General features: G+C 49.4%; 1 protein-coding gene across 6 annotated transcripts in view; it reads left to right on the forward strand.

Annotated features, from left to right (window-relative positions):
* Positions 1–20503, forward strand: part of SCUBE1 (signal peptide, CUB domain and EGF like domain containing 1) — a 221620-nt gene that overhangs the window by 19252 nt on the left and 181865 nt on the right. For all 6 annotated transcript variants that reach the window (XM_007502787.3, XM_016425590.2, XM_007502786.3 and 3 more), the window contains exon 3: positions 8816–8944. In XM_007502787.3, coding sequence (XP_007502849.1) covers positions 8816–8944 — 129 coding nt within the window. The remainder of the gene's footprint in view (positions 1–8815; positions 8945–20503) is intronic.

Here is a 20503-nt window from a genome sequence, read left to right on the forward strand (position 1 = left end):
CTATCCCCAGTGGTCCAAATTTGTCCATGCTACAAGGCTGGGAAGTAAAGCTCAGAAGAGGCAAATAATGATAGCTAGCATTTCTATAGCACCTACTATGTGCCAGGCACTGCATGAAGAAGGGCTTTACAAATATTATCTCATTTGATCCTCACAATAACCCTGGGAGGCAGGCGCTATCAGCATCGTCCCCATTTTATGGATAAGGAAATTGAGGTTAAATGATTTGCCCCGTCGGGCCCAGGACTGTACCCTGTGATGCCACTTGCCTGCCTCGTGGCTTGTCCAGAGACACACAGGGCAGTCATATTCAGGACGGGATGTGATCCCAAGTTCCCTAACCTGGATGCAGTGCTCCTTCTAGAATCTCATGTCACTGGGTCTCCTGACGCTTGGCACAGACTCCAGTTCTTCCGGCTCAGGGTTCATCTTGGAGGTCTGTGCCTGGAAGAAGAGGCTCCTCGATGGCCAGTGAATAAATTAAAGTGATTGGCCCTTCCAGCTTTGAACTGGTGACCCTGGCCTCATTGGCCCTACTCGTGTCAACAGCACAAAAAGAGGCCTCCAAGGGTGGCCAAAGGTGGCGTCTCGGTGGGTAGGGCTGCGGGTAGCTTGCAAGCAATAGTTTCAAGGGCCAAATTTCTTCCCAGGAAGTCTTTGTTTGCCCGTTTGGGCCACAATGAAGTCTCCTTTCCCCCTCCCTGAGGGTCTGCCTGCCCCACCAGAGCAGCGCCTTGTGCAAAGCAGGCCCTCAATAAGCGTCTCTTGGGTTGAGTCGAGCTGACTTTTCAACGAGGAAAGGGGAAACCACTGGACTGAACTGGTCAAAGAAAGCGTCTTGGACTATGTGAACTGGGAACCGAACCTTTGGAAACGACTGGAGAGACTGAGGCTATCAAGCTAGACGGGAGGGAGCTTCCTTCCAGCTCATCTGGTCCAACCCATTCATTTCTGAGCTGGGACCAGAAGGGTCAAGGGTCAGAGGCTAAACTTGCCCAAGCTCCCCCGCACCCCCTCTTTTTGGACTTCAGGTCTTGCTTGCACCTTTTCCACTGCCCATGCTAGCTAGCTAGGAGGCAGAGAAGAGTCCAGTAGCGAGGGGTCATGTGGCTGCAACGGGGAGGTGCCTGGCAGGAATGGAAGGAAAGGGAAGATCCTGGTGACCAGAGCTGATAGGCACAAGTGTGCCCAGCCAGAGGCTTCCCTTTGCACTCTGTTCTTCCCGGAGCTCCGGAAAGAGTTCCTCAAACATGCCGAGATTTATTTTTCTTAGGGAAGTGGATACATGGAGGCTGTATCATGTTTGTTTGCTTCATGTCTGGATCTCTATCAGCCTCTAGCCTCCAAAGAGCTTGTGGGCTCCTCAGACTTCCCAAGGAGTTGCTCCCACGAGGGGATGTGGGGCTCCCTCCCGCCTGCCTTTTGTACTGCCCTTCACCCCTTCTCCCTCCTACTTGCAGTAAGACATGGGCGTGCTGGAGGAATGGGGAGGAGGGCTTTCCTGAGGAGTTAGCCACATGGAAAGCCTATGCTTTCATTCCAAGCTAGGAGAAGCTTCACCTTTCTTGACCTCAGCTTCCTTGTCTATAAAATGTGAACAATAAGACTAACAGGGGGCAGCTAGGGGGTTCAGTGGATTGAGAGTCAGGTCTAGAACTGAGAAATCCTGCATTCATTTGGCCTCAGACATTCCTAGCTGTATGACCCTGGGCAAGTCACTTAACTTCCATTACCTATCCTTTACCTCTTTTCTGCCTACATGAAAGGTAAGGGTTAAAATGCTATTTCACAGGTTGTTGTGAAGATTAAATGAGAAATCACACAAAAAGAAGTTTGTGGGATTCTCCAAGGCCCCTCTCAGCTCTGGCAATATTGCCTCTTCTAAGATCCTTCCCAAGTCTGGCATTCCCCGTTTTGGCGATCCTCCTCTCTGGCTCGGACAGTTCTCTGTTCACAGAATCACATGATTGAGGAGTTGGTAGGAAACATGAGCCATAGTTGTTCGACCCGTACAGGAGGGAATTCCACTCTGACTCACCGGAGAAATGGTCACGAAGTCACCCAAGTGGAGAGCTGGAAGGAGTAGACACCGTCCCTCCAGTCTTATACATCGCCCACTTTCTCTGGCCTTTCAGATCGCATGGACCCAAAGATGCAGTTCCTCTGGATCAGGGGTATGGAGTCATCCACATCTACAGAGGTCCTCTTTCTAGCTCCTTGTGTTCTCGGTCAGCAACTCCAGGAGTTCTTTTTATTCTGTTCCTTCCAGTGTAGCGGCTTCCGCTCTTGCCGAGAAAAGAGGGGGAAAGTGTTGACAGCCTGGTCCTATCTTTGATGTCAGTTCTTTATCATCATCCCATTTAGCTCAAGCAAAGGTCCAATCCCTTCTTTGGTCCTGTTGCTCAAAATAGAACTGAAAACGTCCTTTTGGTCGTCCTCAGCTTCTCTCAGTTCACTGTGAGCTTTTAGGGTTTTGGCTATTTGAATGTAGGACCATGCCACACTCTTATAGTCTCTCTTCCATTACCTGGCCTTGCTTCTAGCTCCTCCCTATTTCTCCTCCTCCTCCTTCTTTCTTTTGCTTGGGGATGCCCCTCCACCCATCTTTAGACAAATCCCTTTTCCCTCCTCATTGGAATTGTCTCCCTTTGTAGCTTTAGAATTTCCTTCTTGAGCATCTTCTATCCCTTTTGGCCTGACTTTCTCGGAAGCACCTTAGTCTAGGGGATTCTGCCTGCTTCTTCCCTGACCTCATGGATATCAGCCTTCCCCAGATCTAGGGCACCAGGCAGACTCGGCCCAGATTTCTTCTTCTCAATCACGGACTCTAGGATAAAGGGGCCATTTCCCCAAAGTCACTTGCTCCCATCATTTCTATCCCAATAAGCAGTTCTTCCCAGTCAGATCCATAATACAATTCTCCCTTGTTGGTTTTCCCCACTTGTTATTGTCATGCAAGCTTCCATATTAGACATTGTTCTTGGAGCACACTCATACATAACCCAAACCCCAAATACAACCAAAAGAGCACTGATGGGAAAGATGACTCCAACAGTTATTAGAGCAGCCCCCACCCTAAGTCCTTCCAGCTTGTCCCAGATCACTGTTTGGCTGAGTGTAGCCAAGTTTTCACAGATAATCACTGTCCAGAATTGCTATTATTGTGCCCAGTGTCCCCCGGGTCTGTTTATTTCGCTCTGCATCAGTTCCTGCAGATATTTCCAGTTTTTTTTCTTCTGAAATCATCTTGCTTATCATTTCTTATAGCACAATAGTATTCCATTACCAACATACTACAATTTGTTTAGCCATTCCCCAATTGAGGGACATCCCCTTACTTTCCAATTCTTTGCTACCACAAAAAGAGCTGCTATAAATATTTCTGTACAAGTAGATTTCCCCCCTTTTTATTATCTCTTTAGGGTACAGACCCAGGAGTGATGTTACCAGATCCAAGGGTATGCACAGTTTTCTATCCCTTTGGGCATAGGTCCAAATTGCCCTCTAGAATGGTTGGATCAGTTCACAACTCCACCAACAATGCATTGGTGTCCCAATTTTGCCACCTCCCCTCCAACACTGATCGTTTTCCTTTATTATCCTATTGGTCAATATGTTAGGTGTGAGGTGGTACCTCAGAGTTGTTTTAGTTTGCATTTCTCTGATCAGGAGGGATTTAGGACATTTTTTCGTATGATTATTGATGGCTTTGATTTCTTCATCTGAAAATTGTTTGTTCATATTCTTTGACCGTTTGAGGAAATTAAAACTAACGTGAGCCAAAGTGTCATTAGCATGTGGATAACTGAAGTTCCTCTCCCCCATTCACATTGTGTCTCTGAGCCAGTCTTGTGACCTCTTACCCAAACTCCTCATCTAATTCATATTTCCGTCAAGGCTGTGGGATGCTTCAATGACAAGGTCAAAATTCCTAACCTTAAACTTCTCCCTGATTTGCCTTCACCCAAATATTCTTCCTCAGGCCCTTCTCATCTCTGACATTTTATTACTCCATCAACTTTGCCAAACAGATGTTTGGCATACACTGGCAACAAAAACACTGCAGTAACGGGTATTTATCATCCTCTAGATGGTATTTCATGCCATGCCCACATTTTCCTCAGAAGCCAGAGTCTGGCTTTCAAAGCCTTCCAGGATCTATCCACCACTTGGCCTCTGAGCCTCAGAATTGTCTTGGAAAGGCAGCTCAGAGTTTTTTATGTCAGTGCTTCCATGGAGCCATGATCTCATTGGAGTGGGTGCTCCTTCCACTGATACACATCGTGCCCCATCTATACCTTCCCACGCTGTGCAACTGTTAGCAATGCTTTTTTGGAGAAACAAAATCTTTTCATGGTTCGTGGGGATGAACACAGCCTATGGGCTTGCCACACGCCCTCCTGAGACCAAGAACCCTTTTTTTGGCCACGTAGTTTCTTGAAAATCCCTATTTTGCCACTTCCTCGTGTATGAAAACATCTTTGGGAACATGTTTTAGCCTTTTCCTCTGCTTGGCATCTCTCTGTTTCCCTTTGTGCCCTGCAGTTCTGACTCTCCTCAGATTCACAGACAAACACCATCCCTGGATGAGGAGTGAGGAGAGGAGAACAAATATGTCCTGCTATATGGTGCATCAATAGCGTAATTATAACTCAGGGGACTCAACCATCCAAATGTAGGCCAGCAGGTGGACAATATGTCAAAGCTGGACTTACTCCTCTATCGTGAAGTCTTCTTATATAAGATCATAGATGAACACAGAATCATCGATTTAGAGGTAGGAGAGACCTACAAGACCACTGACTACAATCCCTGCCTATTAGAGAAAAGGAATCCAAGGCGGCCCTGAGAGCTGAAGTACTTTGCCCAGGGTCACACAGTTGGCGAGTTTCTGAGGGAGTTTTTGAACCCTGGTCTTTCTGACCCCACGTCCATCACTCTCTCAACAATGCTATGCTTCCTTAAAGCACGGGGTCATCTTATTGGGACCCAGGAAGACTTTGCCAGTGCCTCTTGTCTTATTAAGTTAAATGTTCATTTTTTAAAAGTCAATAAGCACCGGATATAATGGAGCTCTTCATTCTTTGCATCTTTTATCCATTGGACTCTACAAAGGTGGTTTGGTTGGGAGCGCCTGCCTGTCCTCATCTCATGTTTTTGTCAAGCATGCCCTTTTTGTGGAGAGGGCCATTTTCATAATTGTAGAGAGGAGGAAATAGATCTGTGGTGTATTTTCTCTCTCCCACCTTGTCTAGTCTCTGATTTTTTTTTCAGTGAGAGGAATATTTCTGTCTTTGAACTATCTTGAAAACCATTTCCTTGAGGGTCACATAATCAATAAGATGGAGGCCTAAAGGTTTTCTCTGATCTTCATGACCTCTTGAACTTCTCTAGAATAGAAAGTACACACAAGAGATGAAGCAAATTTAGTGGCCTCACTGGCCTAAGACACCAAGAACCTAAACAAAGTTGAGAAGAAAAAGATGAACAGAGAAGGCTAATATTCCCTACCCCTTTCATGCTCACTTAGCACCACCTTCACTACTGCTCCTAGGCTGGGATGACAGGGCTGCCCAAGCCAGCCCAGGGGCTTGTAAACTGAACTCAACTCTATACCTTCTTTTCCCACTTTTCCAAGTGACTTGGAAATCCAAAAGGCAGAAGCTCACACAAATAGTGCTCTGCACCAGGACAGAGTTCAGCAAGATGACTAGTAAAGAGTGAACAAGCAGGATGTGATCAGGGGAAGGTGGCACTCCACTAAGCCTAAGCAAAAGCCAGCTGGGGCTAGTTATGTCCCCCAAGAAGTCACTTGGGGCAGAGACCTAAGATAATGAACCATGAACTGCCCAAAGAGGGAGGAGACAAAGATAGCTTTGAGGTCCAGTTCTCAAGGAAACCATCATCATCAAAAGGGCAGAGTCAGAAAATGAGTGATAGGGGTCTAGAAGGAAAGAAAGAGTCCAAAATTACAAAAGATTTCAGGAGGAAAGAAATTCAATTAAAGACTGACAATAAGCACATAAACCAACAGAGTGGACATTAATAACAGAAAGAACAATGGCCTCCAGATCAGATAAAAGAGTCCAGACATGAATGAGAAAATGTTGCAAGACAAAGGAAAATAAATCAATGTGCAATGAGGCCCAAGAGAGCATGTAACCACAGTAGTATGTTTCTGAGTGATTTAAAAAAGAAATCGGAATTATAAAAGCAGGATCTATGGCTTTCACAGCAGAAAAAACTGTCAGAATGGGAAAACTTGGATCTAGAGTGGCAAATCTCACCAGAGAAACAAAAAAGGAATAACTGATTGGGAATGAAAACTGCTAGAAGTGAAGGGCAATCTGGAAAATCAGACCCTCGCCTTCCTTCTTTTGCAGATTTCCCCTGCTAGTATCTAGTTGGGTACAAGCCCTCTCACTGACTTGTTCAGCATCATATAGCTAATACATGGCAAAGGTAGGACTTGAATCAAGATCTTCTGATTCCCAGTCTGGTGGTTTTTCCACTACAAGCAGCCTCTCCCAATCATATGTATAGCACCATCAACTGAGGAATAGCTGAAACATTGTGGTAGATGATGATGATGATGATGATGATGATGATGATGATGATGATGATGATGATGATGATGGGATACTATTGCACGATAAGAAACAACGAGCAGGAGAATTTCAGAAAAAGTTGGACAAATCCACATGAACTAATGCAGAAACAAGCAGGACCAGGAGAACTTTGTACACAGTGGCAGCAATAGTGTACAATGAGCAGCCATTGAAGACAGCTATTCTTGGCAGTACAGTGACCCGGGACAGTTCGGAGGGACTCGTGACAAAGAATGCTCTCTGCCTCCCAAGAAGGAGCTGTTGGGGTCAGAATGCAGGCGAAAGCAGATGAGTTTTCCCATTCGTTTATCTGTTTCCATTTCGGGGCTTTATGGGAGTATTCTCTTATGGCAAGCAATGACCAATATGGAAGTGTTTGCCTGCTAATACCTGTCTAACCCAGATCAGATTGCCTGCCATCTCTGGGAATGGGGAAGGGCAGGGGGAGCAGGAAACAGCTTGGGCCTTAGAAGTTCAGGAAATGTGTGCTGAGGATTATACCTGGAATGGGGAAAATCAACTATTTTTTTAAGTATCCAAGAATCCTATCCATACTAGGACTGCTTGCGAGACAAGAGTGCTTTTTAGCCCTAAACATTTTGCAAATATGGGATAGCAATGTTGGGTGTTTTGTGATTTGTTGCCTGCATTTTCCCACCACTGGGCTGTTGGCCACATGATTCCATCCACCTAGAGTGCCCTTCCCACTCCCTTGGAATGAGAAGAGCTAGGCTTGAAAGCTGCCTCTGCCATTTATTATCCCCATAATGGCAGACAAGCCACTTGGCCTCTCTGAGTCTTGGCATTTTTCTCTGTAAAATGAGGGAGGTAAAGTAGGGTCTCCCAGGACCCTCCAGACCACATTCCATGGCCCTGTTTATCTCAGTGAAATGAGTTTTTCAGATTCTTCCTTGGGGAGGAGTGGGGATAAATGGAGGCCGGCCTCCCTCCCTCCCTCCCTCGTTTAGAGATGAGGAGACGGATGAAACCGAGAAGAAAAGGAAGTGAGCTCCTCAGGGTCGCACAGGGACAAGGGACGGAGCCAAATCTCAAACTCGGGCCTCGGACTCCAAAACCGATGATCTCTCCCCAGGTATAAATGCTCCCAGCATTGATGACTCAGCACTGGCTTATGGGAGCCAGCGACGCTCATGTGATCTGGAACTATGCTGAAAGGCACTCAGCCCAGAATGCTGAAGGGGAGCGCGATAGCGAGCTGTCCTCCGGCCAGGGCAAGTCACATGGTGTGCCGTTCTTGCTCGGCCCCACATTTTGGGCTGGACACCACTGAGCTGGGGAGGCCCCGGAGCAGAGGAAGCAGGCTGGGGCAGGGACCGAGATGGGCCTGGAGAAGAGAAGCTCTGGGGCAAAGAGGGGAGGGGGCGGTAGCGGGCCTGAGGAAGACAGGGAGATGGTCCAGTTTTCCCCTTTGATACTTGCTTGTTGGTTGGTGGATTCATATGTCACATGAGGATACAGATTCCAATCCAGCCACTGTCACATGTGGCTCTGAGGGCAGAATGAGGTCACAGAGCAGTGGATTTGGGTTCCATATGAAGGGAAGCTTCCTTATTCGCGAGAGCTGTCCGGGGCGGCAATGAGAGCCCGCCTCGAGGGAGATGAGTGACCTGGGGAGGGGTGGCTCCTTGGGAAGTCATCAAACAACGCTGCATGATCACTCGCTGGGAGTAGCATGAAGAGGATTCCAACTCTCTGCTTCGGGGAGGCCCGAGCTTTCTAACGGTGTCCATCAGATGCTCAAGTGGTTTGCGAGGCGTAAGCTAAGTCAAGGGGACTTAGAAAGGCGGAGGTTCACATTTGGGGGGGTAGAAGAGTATTTGTGGGGCCGCAGAAGGGAAGCAGTTCCCGCTTTCCTGCTGTCCCTGGATGGGGCTGCTCGGTGGATCAAATGAGACGCCTGTAAAGCACTTAGCACACAGTAGGCACTTTCTCTTCCCTTTCTCCCCTCATAATGGTAAACAATGACAAGGCGTTGCGTTTTGGTTTACAAAGTGCTTTCCACATGGATTTCCCCCATTTCACGAGTGAAGAAACTGAGTACCAAAGATAAGACCACGTGCCCCCGTCCATGTTTGGTTGAACCTCGGCCCCCGACTCTGCCCAGTTCTTTTGCCTGTGATCCCCTCCATGTCACTGAAGCAAGCACTCATCCCTTCTCTTCCTCCCCCATGTGTTCTGTGTTGCAGATATAGATGAATGTGAAAATGACTACTACAATGGGGGCTGCGTCCATGAGTGCATCAACATTCCAGGAAACTACAGGTGCACCTGCTATGATGGCTTCATGCTGGCTCATGATGGTCACAACTGCTTGGGTGAGTGAGGGAGGGAGCGAGCGAGCGAGCTGATGTGGCTGAGCAGGAAGCCTCTGTCTGGCCAGGCACATACTCTGGGAGCCCACGTCGGCCCCTGGCCTTGGGCTCAAGGCTCATAGAAAAGAGTGGAAGGTGGAGCAGAGGCTCATGGGTCATTGGCTTGGGACCATGTGGACTTTTTCAAAATGGCGTGGGGATTCTTGGAAACAAGCCAGGGGGAAAAAGATACCATTGCGAATTGTATAGATGCTGTGATGAATTGTAATGGCGTGTCCTTTGGCATATCCAGGATGGCACTAGAGTGTAGACACATAGGAGAATGAGGTAATCCACCAAAAGAGGTCCACTTTGACCCAAGAGGGGCGTCCCTTAGGACGTGGAATGCTAGAACTGGGAGACACTTTAGAAGAGAGAACGCCCATGTTCGGAGAGGTCTTAGAACAGGGAATGACAGAGCTGGAGAGACCTTAGATCAGAACCTTCTAGACCAACTACTTTATTTTACAAAGCAAGCAAGTCAGAGAACAGAATGCCAATTCTGAATCATAAACATATTAAAATCTAGCGGGGGGAAATGGCCCTTTTCTGGTGGATTGTGAATCCAATCTTGGTTCCCATTGGTTCAAAGCAGAAGGTGGCTCCTTTTGGGTTCTCTTCATCCCATTTCCAGCCAAACCACTTCATTCCGATTCATCATCTTCTGAGATTCCTCCAAATGTTCATGCCAGGCATGAAGAAACTTGGGAGAAAATGTTTGGGCTGTTTCTCCCAAGAGGAGCTCCAGAAGCCGAGAAGCTGCCTCCTTCTGGGCACCGTGTTCTAGAGAGTGGCCCAAGGAGGGCCGCCAGAACGGTGTGGGCTCTGGAAATCGGGCCACGTGAGAGCCGGGGAGGGAAGGAGAGGGGAACGCTTAGGCTGGCAGAGACAAGATGAGGGGGCTGCAGAAGGAGGGCACGATCGCTATTTTCAGTCATCTGAAGGATGAATTGACTGCTCTCGCTTGGCCCCAGATGGGAGACTCTCCACCGAAGGCTAGAATTACAGGAAGGCGGAGTTCTTTTTAGGGAATTTAATTCAATTTAGCAGGTATTTCTTAATGACCTGAGGGGTGCCAGGCACTATTTTATGCACTAGGAATACAAAGGCAGAAAACTAGGCTCTCCTGCCCACCAGGGAGCTTAGAGTCTACTCAGAGGACACAATGTGTTCACAGATGAGCAAATATTCCGAAAGTACATGGGGGGGGGGGGCGAAGCCAAGATGGCGGCTTAGTAGCAGCAAAAGCTGAACTGCTCTGAGAATCCTCTAACATACCTAACGCATTTGTGGGGAGAGCAATAATTGGGGAAGGCATTTATTTTGGAAGAAGCTGAGATATGAAGGCAGGCGAAGGAGCACTAAGAGAGACAGGAGGGGGGAACATGGAACACGGCCTGGGGAAATCCATAGAAATCAGGGGTAGAATGCTGAGTATGGGAAATAGCAAGAAGGCTAATTTTGATCGAACATAAAATATGGGAAGCAGAATGCTATGAAATATGTCTGAAAGATATGTTGGATTGACACTAGCAAGGGCTTCAATGTCCAATGAAGAGTCTGTGTTTTATCCTAGAGGCAGTAGGGAGCCACAGCAGCATCTTGAGGAGAGGAGGGACATGTGCACGACCCTTGGGCGAGTGTTGGTTCTTCCCTCCACAAGGGCTCATTCAGGGCTTTCTGCACCCACTATCAGATTTTCACCATCTCTTGTCTTCACTATTGCCATCCCTCCTCATTGGGATACCGTTCGGGGGGTCTTTCCCTTCTTGAATCGCCCACACCATGGCACCGCCCGAAGGTAGCTTATCTGTGAGGGTTCTCTTGGTGCCTCTTTGTGAAGACTGTAAGCTTCCCTGCAGTGTGACCTGGTGGCCAAGAAAGGCTGCAGGAAGGAAGTGGTTGTCTCACTGGACTCCGCCAGCATCCTGGGGTCGCTTCTGGGGGCTGTCCTTTAGGCAGGACGTCGATAAGCGTTAGAGGGTCCAGAGGAGGCAGTGAGGATGGGGAAGGTCCCTGGGCTTCAGGGAATCCTATGACAGCACTGGAGGACTTCCTGGTGGCATGATAGCCATCAGAGAGGAGAGGGATTCCATTTCTTTTGGGGGCCCCCGTGGCCCAATGAGGAGTTGCTGACAGATGCGGCTGGGCTGAATTTAAGGAAAACCCTAAAACTTGTGACTAGCCTCCTGCTAGTCTCCCTCCGTGGTGCATCCGCGCCATGCTGCGGCGGTATCACAAGTCCAGATGTATCCTTGCCCTGAGCAAATCCCATTTTGTGTCCTGAGAAAAGAGAGAAGACCCAGGAGCGAACTAGATTTGGGATCAAAAGACTCAGAAAATCTGGGTCGGCTTCTCACTCCATCACTGGCGCCAGCTGGGGGACCTCAGGTGAGGGGCTCCCCCTTCCTTACCTGATTTTCCTTCTGCGTAAACCGAGGGGCTGAGCCGCCCCCACAAACCCCTCTTTGTGTTCAGGGCAAGGCTGGGTTGGGTGCCTGGGGTACACAGAAGAAACACAAGCCAGCCCTGGCCCTCAAGGAGCTTACAACAGGAGAAGATCCGACGTGCTGGGAGCCAGCCGCCTCTGGGGATACTGGAGGAAGGAGAGCATCGTTTTCTTTAGCAAGAGTTGGGGATCAGGGGACATTTCCAAACCAAGAGATGGGCTCCAGCCCAAGCGTGGATCTTGCTTGACAATGATAAGGAAATAATCTTTAGTAATCTTTAGTGAGGCTTCCAGTTCCAACCAAGCCAATGGCTCTCATTCTGTAGGGACCTTCAAAGCTCTCTACTCCAGCTCTTCCCCTTCCTCTTTATAAATGAAGAGACTGAGGCTCCACCAAATTAGGGATTGAGGTAGGATTTGAACCTGGGTCCTGTTGGATTCAAATTTCTCTTTGCACTGTACCAGGATCAATAGAGGCCACCTTTTGCCTTCATCATCCACTCTTACCTCCCCAAGCCCCCCCCCCAGATTCCAGAAGGCCCCACATCTGGCTTCCCAGTTCCAACGTGATCACACGTTGGCTTGCATATTTCTGGACCCCAAAGGTCCACGCTGATGTAACCTCTTTCCTGAGAGTTTCAGCTGGATTCATTGTTGCTGATGGCCAGTCACAAAAGTGCTGGTCATCATTTAAAGAAATCATTGCGTCTGAAAAGTATTTCCAGATTCCTTTGGTGAGATGCGGCTGATGGCTTAAGGGGGTTTGCTTCAGCAGCTCCCCTCTTTTTCTCTCATAAAACGAATGGCATTTTCTTGGGGCAATTTCTGGCCGACAATTTGTCCTGGAAAGGGGCCAAATTCTTCCTGCAGGGGAGCCAGCATCCCTCTCTCTTTGACGCTTTTATTGGGGGATTTCTCCAATAGAACCCAAAATGACCCTGTGGGGAGTCACGCTGTCAATGAGCTGGTTTTTCAGCTCCGAACGAATGGGAGCCACAGAGGGGCCCCCTTCAAAAAGGAGCGCCAACCAAAAACCGTGTGATACGGAGCTGCTGCGATGCGATCGTTGGGAGTCCCAAATGAAAACCAGTGGTGGGTGCGTTTCCCCTTCCCCTCCGAGCCCCCGAGTTCACTCATCCAGATGTGTTCTCTTTTCCTCAGCTTTTGATCACTGATGGGGAGAGACTTTCCTCCAGCCCCTTCCCCCGGGGATGCCGCAGAGGCCTCCCGTGACTTTCCCTTTGGCTCTCTTCTGTAAGCAGCAGGCCTCCAATTGGGCCCCCTCCCCAGCCTACCTGTAAGCTCCTTGGGGGCAAGAGCCCACCCTCTCCTGTCCCGATGCCTAGCCCTGATCAGGCCGTGCTGGCATTCAGGCCGATTCTGTGTTCATCGGACAGCATGGAGGGCCCTAAGAGGAGCAGCGGATCTCAAGAGGGCCGAGAAGCTCCGAGGGCCCCCTGAGGCCCCACAGGGAAAGGGTCTCCCTCCAAGGCACGCAGGCAGTAAACGCAGAGGCGGGTCGGGAAGCCCAGGCTGACGATTCCCAAGCCAGCATTCTTGAATCCTGCGACCAGCTGAGCAATCAGTCGGTAATCAGTTCCTAAGAACCTCCTCTGTGCCAGCCACTAACTAGGGCATAAGGACAAAGATGCCTCAGTTTGTGCCCTCCGGAATATTACATTCTGCCAGGAGAACCAGGCGCACGTATGAAATGTAGGACACAGACACAGTGTCACTTCAGGAGGAAGGCCCTGGCGGCCGGGGGAGCCAGGGAAGACCGGCACCAGCCCATGGCAACCCACCAATTAAAGACAGCAGGCCGGGGCAGCACAGAGAGCCAGGCCCAGAGACAGGACTTCCCAGCTGTATGACCCTGGCCAGGTCACCTAACTACCATGCCTAGTCCTCACTGCTCTTCTGCCTTGGCTCCGATGCTGACTGTTGATTCCAAGACAGAAGGGAAGGCTTTAAAAACAAGTGTCTGAAAGTCACACTTTGTCAAAAGGAGGATCATTTTGCGGCTGGAAGGGCCAGAAAGGCTGTCTAATGTCTCTTATTTTATGGAAAGCGTAGGAGCTTCGCCACCCCCAACTCAGCCTGCATGGCGACGGGAGGGCCACATGGCACATTTTCGAACTTTGCCAACGCACTGTTTAGTGGTGTCGACTTTTTTCTTTCCTTTATTTATTTATTTGTCGTTGAAGAAATACTTTGTTAGCTGGGATGGCTCTGGGAAGGAGAAGGGGAAAGATGCTGTCAGAAAGAGTGAGGATGTGCAAAACAAAAGACACCAATAAATTTGGGGGGGGAAAGAGGGGAATAACCCCAAGGGAAGTGACTCATGCAAAGGTCAGATGGGATAATGGACGGCAAGTGCTGGGTAAACATGAGCGACAGGAGGACGGTGCTGAGACTGAGAGGAGAACCACAAGCACGGCCTGTTAGTGCTGACAGCAACCTTGGAGGGCAGGGGGAGCAGCGACAGACCAAGCCGGCAGCCTGCCTTTGTATACATGCGAGATAACTCTGAGTATGATGTGCATTCGCTGGGCTAATCCGCTCTAAGCTCTACTGAAATAGCTGGAAAAGCAGCAGAGCATTCAGCCCTTCGCCCTGGCTGGGGCCCTGCTTCTCAGTAGGAGTTGGGGCAGTGCACAGCAATGCCTTCCCCTTCTTCCTTCCTGTCTTTCTCCTTTCCCTTCCCTTCCATTCTCTTTTTCCTTTCCTTTCCTTTTTCCTTTCTTTTCCTTCCCTTCCCTTCCCTTCCCTTTTTCCTCTCTTTTCCTTCCCTTTCCTTTCCCTTTCTTTTCCTTCCCTTCCCTTTCCTTTTTCCTTCTTTTCCCTTCCCTTCCCTTTTTCCTTTCTTTTCTTTCCCTTCCCTTCCCTTCCCTTCCCTTCCCTTTCCTTTCCTTTCCTTTCCTTTCCTTTCCTTTCCTTTCCTTTCCTTTCCTTTCCTTTCCTTTCCTTTCCTTTCCTTTCCTTTCCTTTCCTTTCCTTTCCTTTCCTCTCCTCTCCTCTCCTCTCCTCTCCTCTCCTCTCCTCTCCTTTCCTTTCCTTTTTCCTTCCCTTCCCTTCCCTTTCTCAGTCCTTGAGGAACTTGCATTTCTGTGGGATGGAACATGTTAGACATATCTACAGACACGAACTATAGACCCGTATGTACAAGGAAACTGAGGGTGGGATGGAGGCGATTTGGCTAGACTGTAAGAACTGGCAATCGTCTCTCTTCCACAGTAAGGCTCAAAGGGCAGCCTGGGCTGTGAAAAGTCAGTTTATGCTGGACCCTGGGAGCCAGAAGGGGCCACTTCTGGAGCCTGGGAGTGGCCTAGTCACGTCTGTGCTCGAGGGATATGGCTTTGGTGGCTCCACGGAAGATGGATTGAAGAAGAGATGCAGAAAGCTGGGAATTCAATTAGGAAACTATTGCAGTAGCCCGGAGAGGAGGTGATCTCATCTGGAAGGAGAGGTCATGGTAGTGGAGAGACCCACAGACAGGTTGTGGAGACAGAATCAGCAGATTGGCTGTAGTGAGGCTGGGGGGGGGGGGGCAGCCCCACTCTGGGGTGGTGAATTTGAGGGACTCACCCAACAGACGGTCAGCAAATGCATGACCGGAGAGGGGAAGGTGGTTTCAGTTTGGAAATGTGGCGCTGGAGGTGGCCAGGTGACAGCCAAGTGGACATGGACACTTCTCGGGGTTTGGAGCCACTTCTTTCCATCAGCCCCATCTCCATCTGCTCCTGGTTCCTCCTCCAGGGCCCAACAGAACCATTTTCCTGGGACGGCCCATCAGGCTTCCTTCTTGGGCTCTTTGGCCTGAGACCTTGGCGGGTAGCTGGGAGAAAAGGAAGGGAAGCCAGGGGAGCCTGTCTCGGCTCCTGACACATCTGGCGCGAGCTGCTGATGCCCTGGCCGTTCCTCCTCTCTCCCTGTAACTGCAGAATCCCCACATGCTCCACGTCAGAAGGGGCTGTAGAGGATCAAAGGGGCCACGTCATGGAGGCTTCTTGTATTCTGAGATTCTCCGACTCTGGCCGGAACACTGGAATCGGGGTCTACCCCAGACATTAGACAATGGGACTGTCCCCTCCCATGCTCTGGATGCTCCAAGGTTGGGGTGGGGGCGAGGCTGGGCTTCTAGAGTGTGAGGAAGCGGCTCCCCTACTCGCCAGCTGCCGAATGTCAAGCAGTTAGAGCACTAATTAATTTAAGATTGCACCACCATGGTCATGATTAAAGAGCCCGGTGCCCTCTGCCTTCCTTCGGAAACAGATTTCCTGGGCTCTCAGGGGACAGCTGGAGGCAGCGTGCTGTTAGCCGAAACCCCTGAATGAAGACTGCAATTGCCCGTGTTTATTTTTCTTTATGCTTAGATGGTTCAGATCGGCTCCCTTTGGAGGGAAGGAGAAACACGGAGCATTTCTGATGTGGAACTAAACAACCCTCTGAGGTCACACGCTCTGTAAACACCCGGCATTTTTATGAGGCACTTGAAAGGGCCCTTCCTGTTTTCTTATTTATCAGCCTCACTCTCCCCCAGTGGCCTTCTCCTTCGCTCGGTGCCTCGTTGTGCTGGGCATGTGACCTCAGGCTCTCAGAGGCCATGCCAGCAAAGCCCAGGCCCTGGTAGGTCCCATCATATAGGGGGGCCAGCCTGGCTCAGTGGAAGTTGCTTATCATGGAGGACTGATCCTCAAGTGATCGTTTAGGCAAAGACACACCAAATGAAAAGAGAGCCAAGCTTAAAAGGAAGGAGAGGAAAGGAAGGGAGGGAGGGAGGAAGGAAGGAGGGAAGGAAGGAAGGAAGGAAGGAAGGAAGGAAGGAAGGAAGGAAGGAAGGAAGGAAGGAGGCAGGGAAAGGAAGGAGGGAGAGGAGGGAAGGAAGGAAGGAGGAAAGGAGGAAAAGAAGGGAGGGAAGGAAGGGAAGGAAAAAGGAAGAGAAGGAAGGAGGGAGGGAAGGAAGGAAGGAAGGAAGGAAGGAAGGAGGCAGGGAAAGGAAGGAGGGAGAGGAGGGAAGGAAGGAAGGAGGAAAGGAGGAAAAGAAGGGAGGGAAGGAAGGGAAGGAAAAAGGAAGAGAAGGAAGGAGGGAGGGAAGGAAGGAAGGAAGGAAGGAAGGAAGGAAGGAAGGAAGGAAGGAAGGAAGGAAGGAAGGAAGGAAGGAGGCAGGGAAAGGAAGGAGGGAGAGGAGGGAAGGAAGGAAGGAAGGAAGGAGGGAAGGAGGAAAATAAGGGAGGGAAGAAAAAAGGAAGAGAAGAAAGAAAGGAAAGAAGGAAGGGAGAGAAGGGGGGAGAAAGGAAACATTTATTAAGGACCTACTGTGTGTCGGGTATTGTGCTAGCCCTTTACAAATATCATTTCATTTAATTATCGTAACAGCCTTGGTAGGTAAGTGCTATAATTATTTCCCCTTTACAGATGAAGAAACTGAGGCAAATAAGGATTAAGTGACTAGTCAAGGATCACACAGCTAGTAAATGTTCATGGCTGGATTTGAATTCAGACCTTCCTGACTTCAGGCCCAGCCCTCTATCCTTTGCATCACCTAGTTGCTTTCACAACTAGGAAGACCTGGCTTTGAATCTTGACTCCTCCTCCTCTTCTCTCCAGTCTGACCATCACCAGTGTGTCCAACTGCCCCTTACGTGACTTGGATTTCAGGTTCTTCTTCACCCTGGTCGCTCTCTCTGGATGTTCTCCAGCCAATCCTCCCCTCTGACGAAGGCTGAGGACAGAGAGCCTCCCAGGGCCCCAGTTCTGGAAGCTTGACCTCTATACACGAGGCTCGTGTTCGAATTAGACTTGGGTTTTGTTTCTGACACTCACGTCACAGCTGCTGTGTGAGGAGAATGTCTATGAAATCCTTTGCCCGTCTTAGAGCTCTAAGAACTGTCCCCTAGTGTTATAACTTGAGCGCGGCTGGCCTCTCCCATTCAAAGAACACTTAAGTGCCTCCCACTCCCCCTGGGCCCAGCCCTGAGCACTAGAAGAGTTCCAGGGATGGATCAAACACCGCCTTATGGTCCATTAGGAATTCAGACTCTCAACAAAGAACTATTCATTCTTTCATTGAAAAAGTTGCCTTGGGCATGCCTAGCGCTGGAGGAGGAGTGCAGGCTAAAGATGGGCTCTGCCCTGGGAGCTCTCAGTGCCATGGGCACTGGGCAAGGCTTTGGCAGGGGAACTTCCACCCAGATGCCATTCCATGGCCCTGGAGCCATGACGGCCTCCCTTTCCCCTCTTTGGCCAAAGCCAGCCGACCCAGATTGGACCATGGGGAGCCAGTCAGTGCGATTCCCAAGTACCAACCCCTCTTGGTGCCCACGAACCCTCCTCCTGGATTGCAACTCCTTTGGCTTAAGGAGAGAAGCCAGGCAGGCCCAGTGTGCCTCTTATACCATTTTCTCGTCTCTGCCCACATGCTAGGTGGTTTCACTCCGTGGCTGTCTTAAATCTCGGCTCTGATCTACTCTATCCAAGTCAGGGGTCATTTGGGGGGGTTTGTATTGTGCTTTTTCTTTTCTGGCTTCAAAATATGGCTATTTTCCAACTTATGCCTGACCAGAAAAGGAATCTTAGAAGGCCTGGAGCCTCTTCTTCCCCAGTTTGAATCTGGCCTCAGATACGTCAGCTGTATGACCCTGGGTAAGTCATTTAACCCCCATTTGTCTCAGCTTCCTCATCTGTAAACTGAGTTGGAGAAGAAAATGGCAAACCACTCCAGTAACTCTGCCAGAAAACCCCAAATGGTGTCACAGAGTCGGTCATGACTGAAATGACTGAACAACATGTTCCGGGCACTGTGCTTCTAAAGAAAGGCAAAAACAGTCCCTACTCCCAAGGAGCTTGCAGCCCAATGGGGGTGGTGGGGAGCAAATGCCCAAATATGTCGAAGAGATCTTGGAGATCCTCCATCTCCGCCTTTGACCCTAATTCCCTCCCACAGATTCACTTATTCTCTCTATGCTCCATCTAGCCAGCCCTCACCTCTCTGCTGAACTCCAGTCCTGAATCACCAAGTCCATGCCTTGCAGGCCTCTCCGACTCAAGCTGTCCACAACTGAACTCTCTATCTTTCCGCCCAACCTCATCCCTGTTCAGAACTTCCCTGTTCCTGGGCTCCTAGCCTCGGCTGCTCCCTCTACAGAGCCCCTTGTTAAATCTTACTTCTTTCTCCCATCCATCAGCTCTTGCCTGGATTATTGCACCGGCCTCCAATTTGGTCTCTGAGCCCAATCTCTCACCCACCACTCAATCCCTCCTCTACTTGGGCAAGAGCCAGCTCTGGCCATGCCTCTTTCTAGGAGCAAGTCCTCTATGCTTGGGAGCCCTTGACCAGCTCCAACCCATACCAAGCCAGCCTCATCGCTCCTTTCTTCTCTTCACACAATGGAGAGTCCCAGCCAATTGGCCTTCTTCCGGCTTCAAGCTCCATGGCCCCAGGGTGGTCTGAGTGGGGGGAGGGGTCCGACAGGGAGGGACCAGGATCTCTCTTGTGTCTCGAGTTGTCCTGGGCCGCCAAATGGTACTTGAGTTGCGTTGAGCTTTCAGGAGCTGACCCCATCAGGATTCTCTCCGAAGCGTTGTCTCTCCATCGCTCCTCCATCTCAGGCTTAGGAGGTCGACTTTGAAGCTCAGTTGTAAGACTTTGCACTTGTTCCTGTTACATTTCATTGGCCTCAATAGTCTAGCCTGTCCCTCAGACATTTTGGAATCCCAACTGGCTCACCAGGAGTGCATCAGCGATCTGCGAGCTTTGTAAGCATGTGCGTGATGCCCTTATCCAAGTCACGGTTAAATATTAAATGACAGAGGCCACTCCATTAGAGACCTCCTTTCAAATGGACATCATGCCATCAATGCCTTCTTGTGGGGATTAGCCATTCCATCATTTGTGAACCAGGGAATGGCATCATGGTCTAGTTTAGGCCCCTCCAAAAATGTGGCATATCAAATGCTCCACTCAAATCTAGGCCAGCTATTCATCCATCATCCCTTTGGTCCTTTCAAAGAAGGCGATGAGGCGAGTCTCCATGAAGGCATGCTGGCTCCTCTTAAATCATTTTCCTCTCTTCCATGTTCCCTAATCATCCCCTTTAGCAAGTTCTTGGTTTGCAGGGTGGGGATGATCTAGACCCGTGCTTTGATCAGTGGAAGGAGCTGCTGTTAGGGAATTGCCCATTATGGATGTGATGAGCAATGGGTCCAACCAATGGGCCCTAGCAGTTTCTTGAGGCACATAGCCATTGGGTGTCTGAGGCAGAGCCTGAACCCAGGTCTTCCTGACCTCTACTCTATAACAATCCATTTTAGATTTTTGTTTGAGAAAAAAGATGAGCTTATTCATCCAGGGCTGATAAAACACTTCTTTTAAGATGTCAGACTATGAACTCCCTAAGATCAAGGTCTGAATCTTCTTCCTCATTAATACTCTAAGAACAAGGCTAACACACAGATATTAAAGAATGAAGGAGGGGGCAGCTAGGTGACTCAGGGGATAGAAGTCAGGTCTGAAGATGGGCGATCCTGGCTCAAATCTGGCCTCAGACACTTTTAGCTCTATGACCTTGGGCAAGTCACCTAAGCTTGCCCAATTTTTACCACTCTTCTGCCTTAGAACTAATATCTGGTATTGATTCTAAGACAGGAAGTAAGGGTTAAAAAATGAATGAGAGATGGCAAATTAGATTTTCTAAAGCTTACCACACATGCTCCATTGTGCCCATTTTAGAGGAATTTGGGTTCAGAAAGAGCTGCTATCCAATGTGTTCCCCAAAATAAAAGACTGAGAAACTCTTTTACTGTAACGACTCGCTCTGGTCCTCTAAAGGGACATGGAGAGAGGACATCAACATAGTGTAAGAGTTTACTGTTAAGTGACCCGGAAGAAGACTCCCAGCATGCTCCTCTTTCTGTGGAAAGTTCATGGGAAGATGTGGTTTGAGGGAAGAAATTGAAGAGGTATGAGTGGGACGGGGTCCATGCTTTGGGAGAGAGAGCCACAGAACACTGGAAGAATTAAGAGGCCTACCTTCATGTTTTAACCACATTGTCTTGGATTTCTGCCCTAGAAATAA

Source organism: Monodelphis domestica, chromosome 5 (assembly GCF_027887165.1).
Source record: "Monodelphis domestica isolate mMonDom1 chromosome 5, mMonDom1.pri, whole genome shotgun sequence".
In the NCBI taxonomy this organism is placed as follows: Eukaryota; Metazoa; Chordata; class Mammalia; order Didelphimorphia; family Didelphidae; genus Monodelphis; species Monodelphis domestica.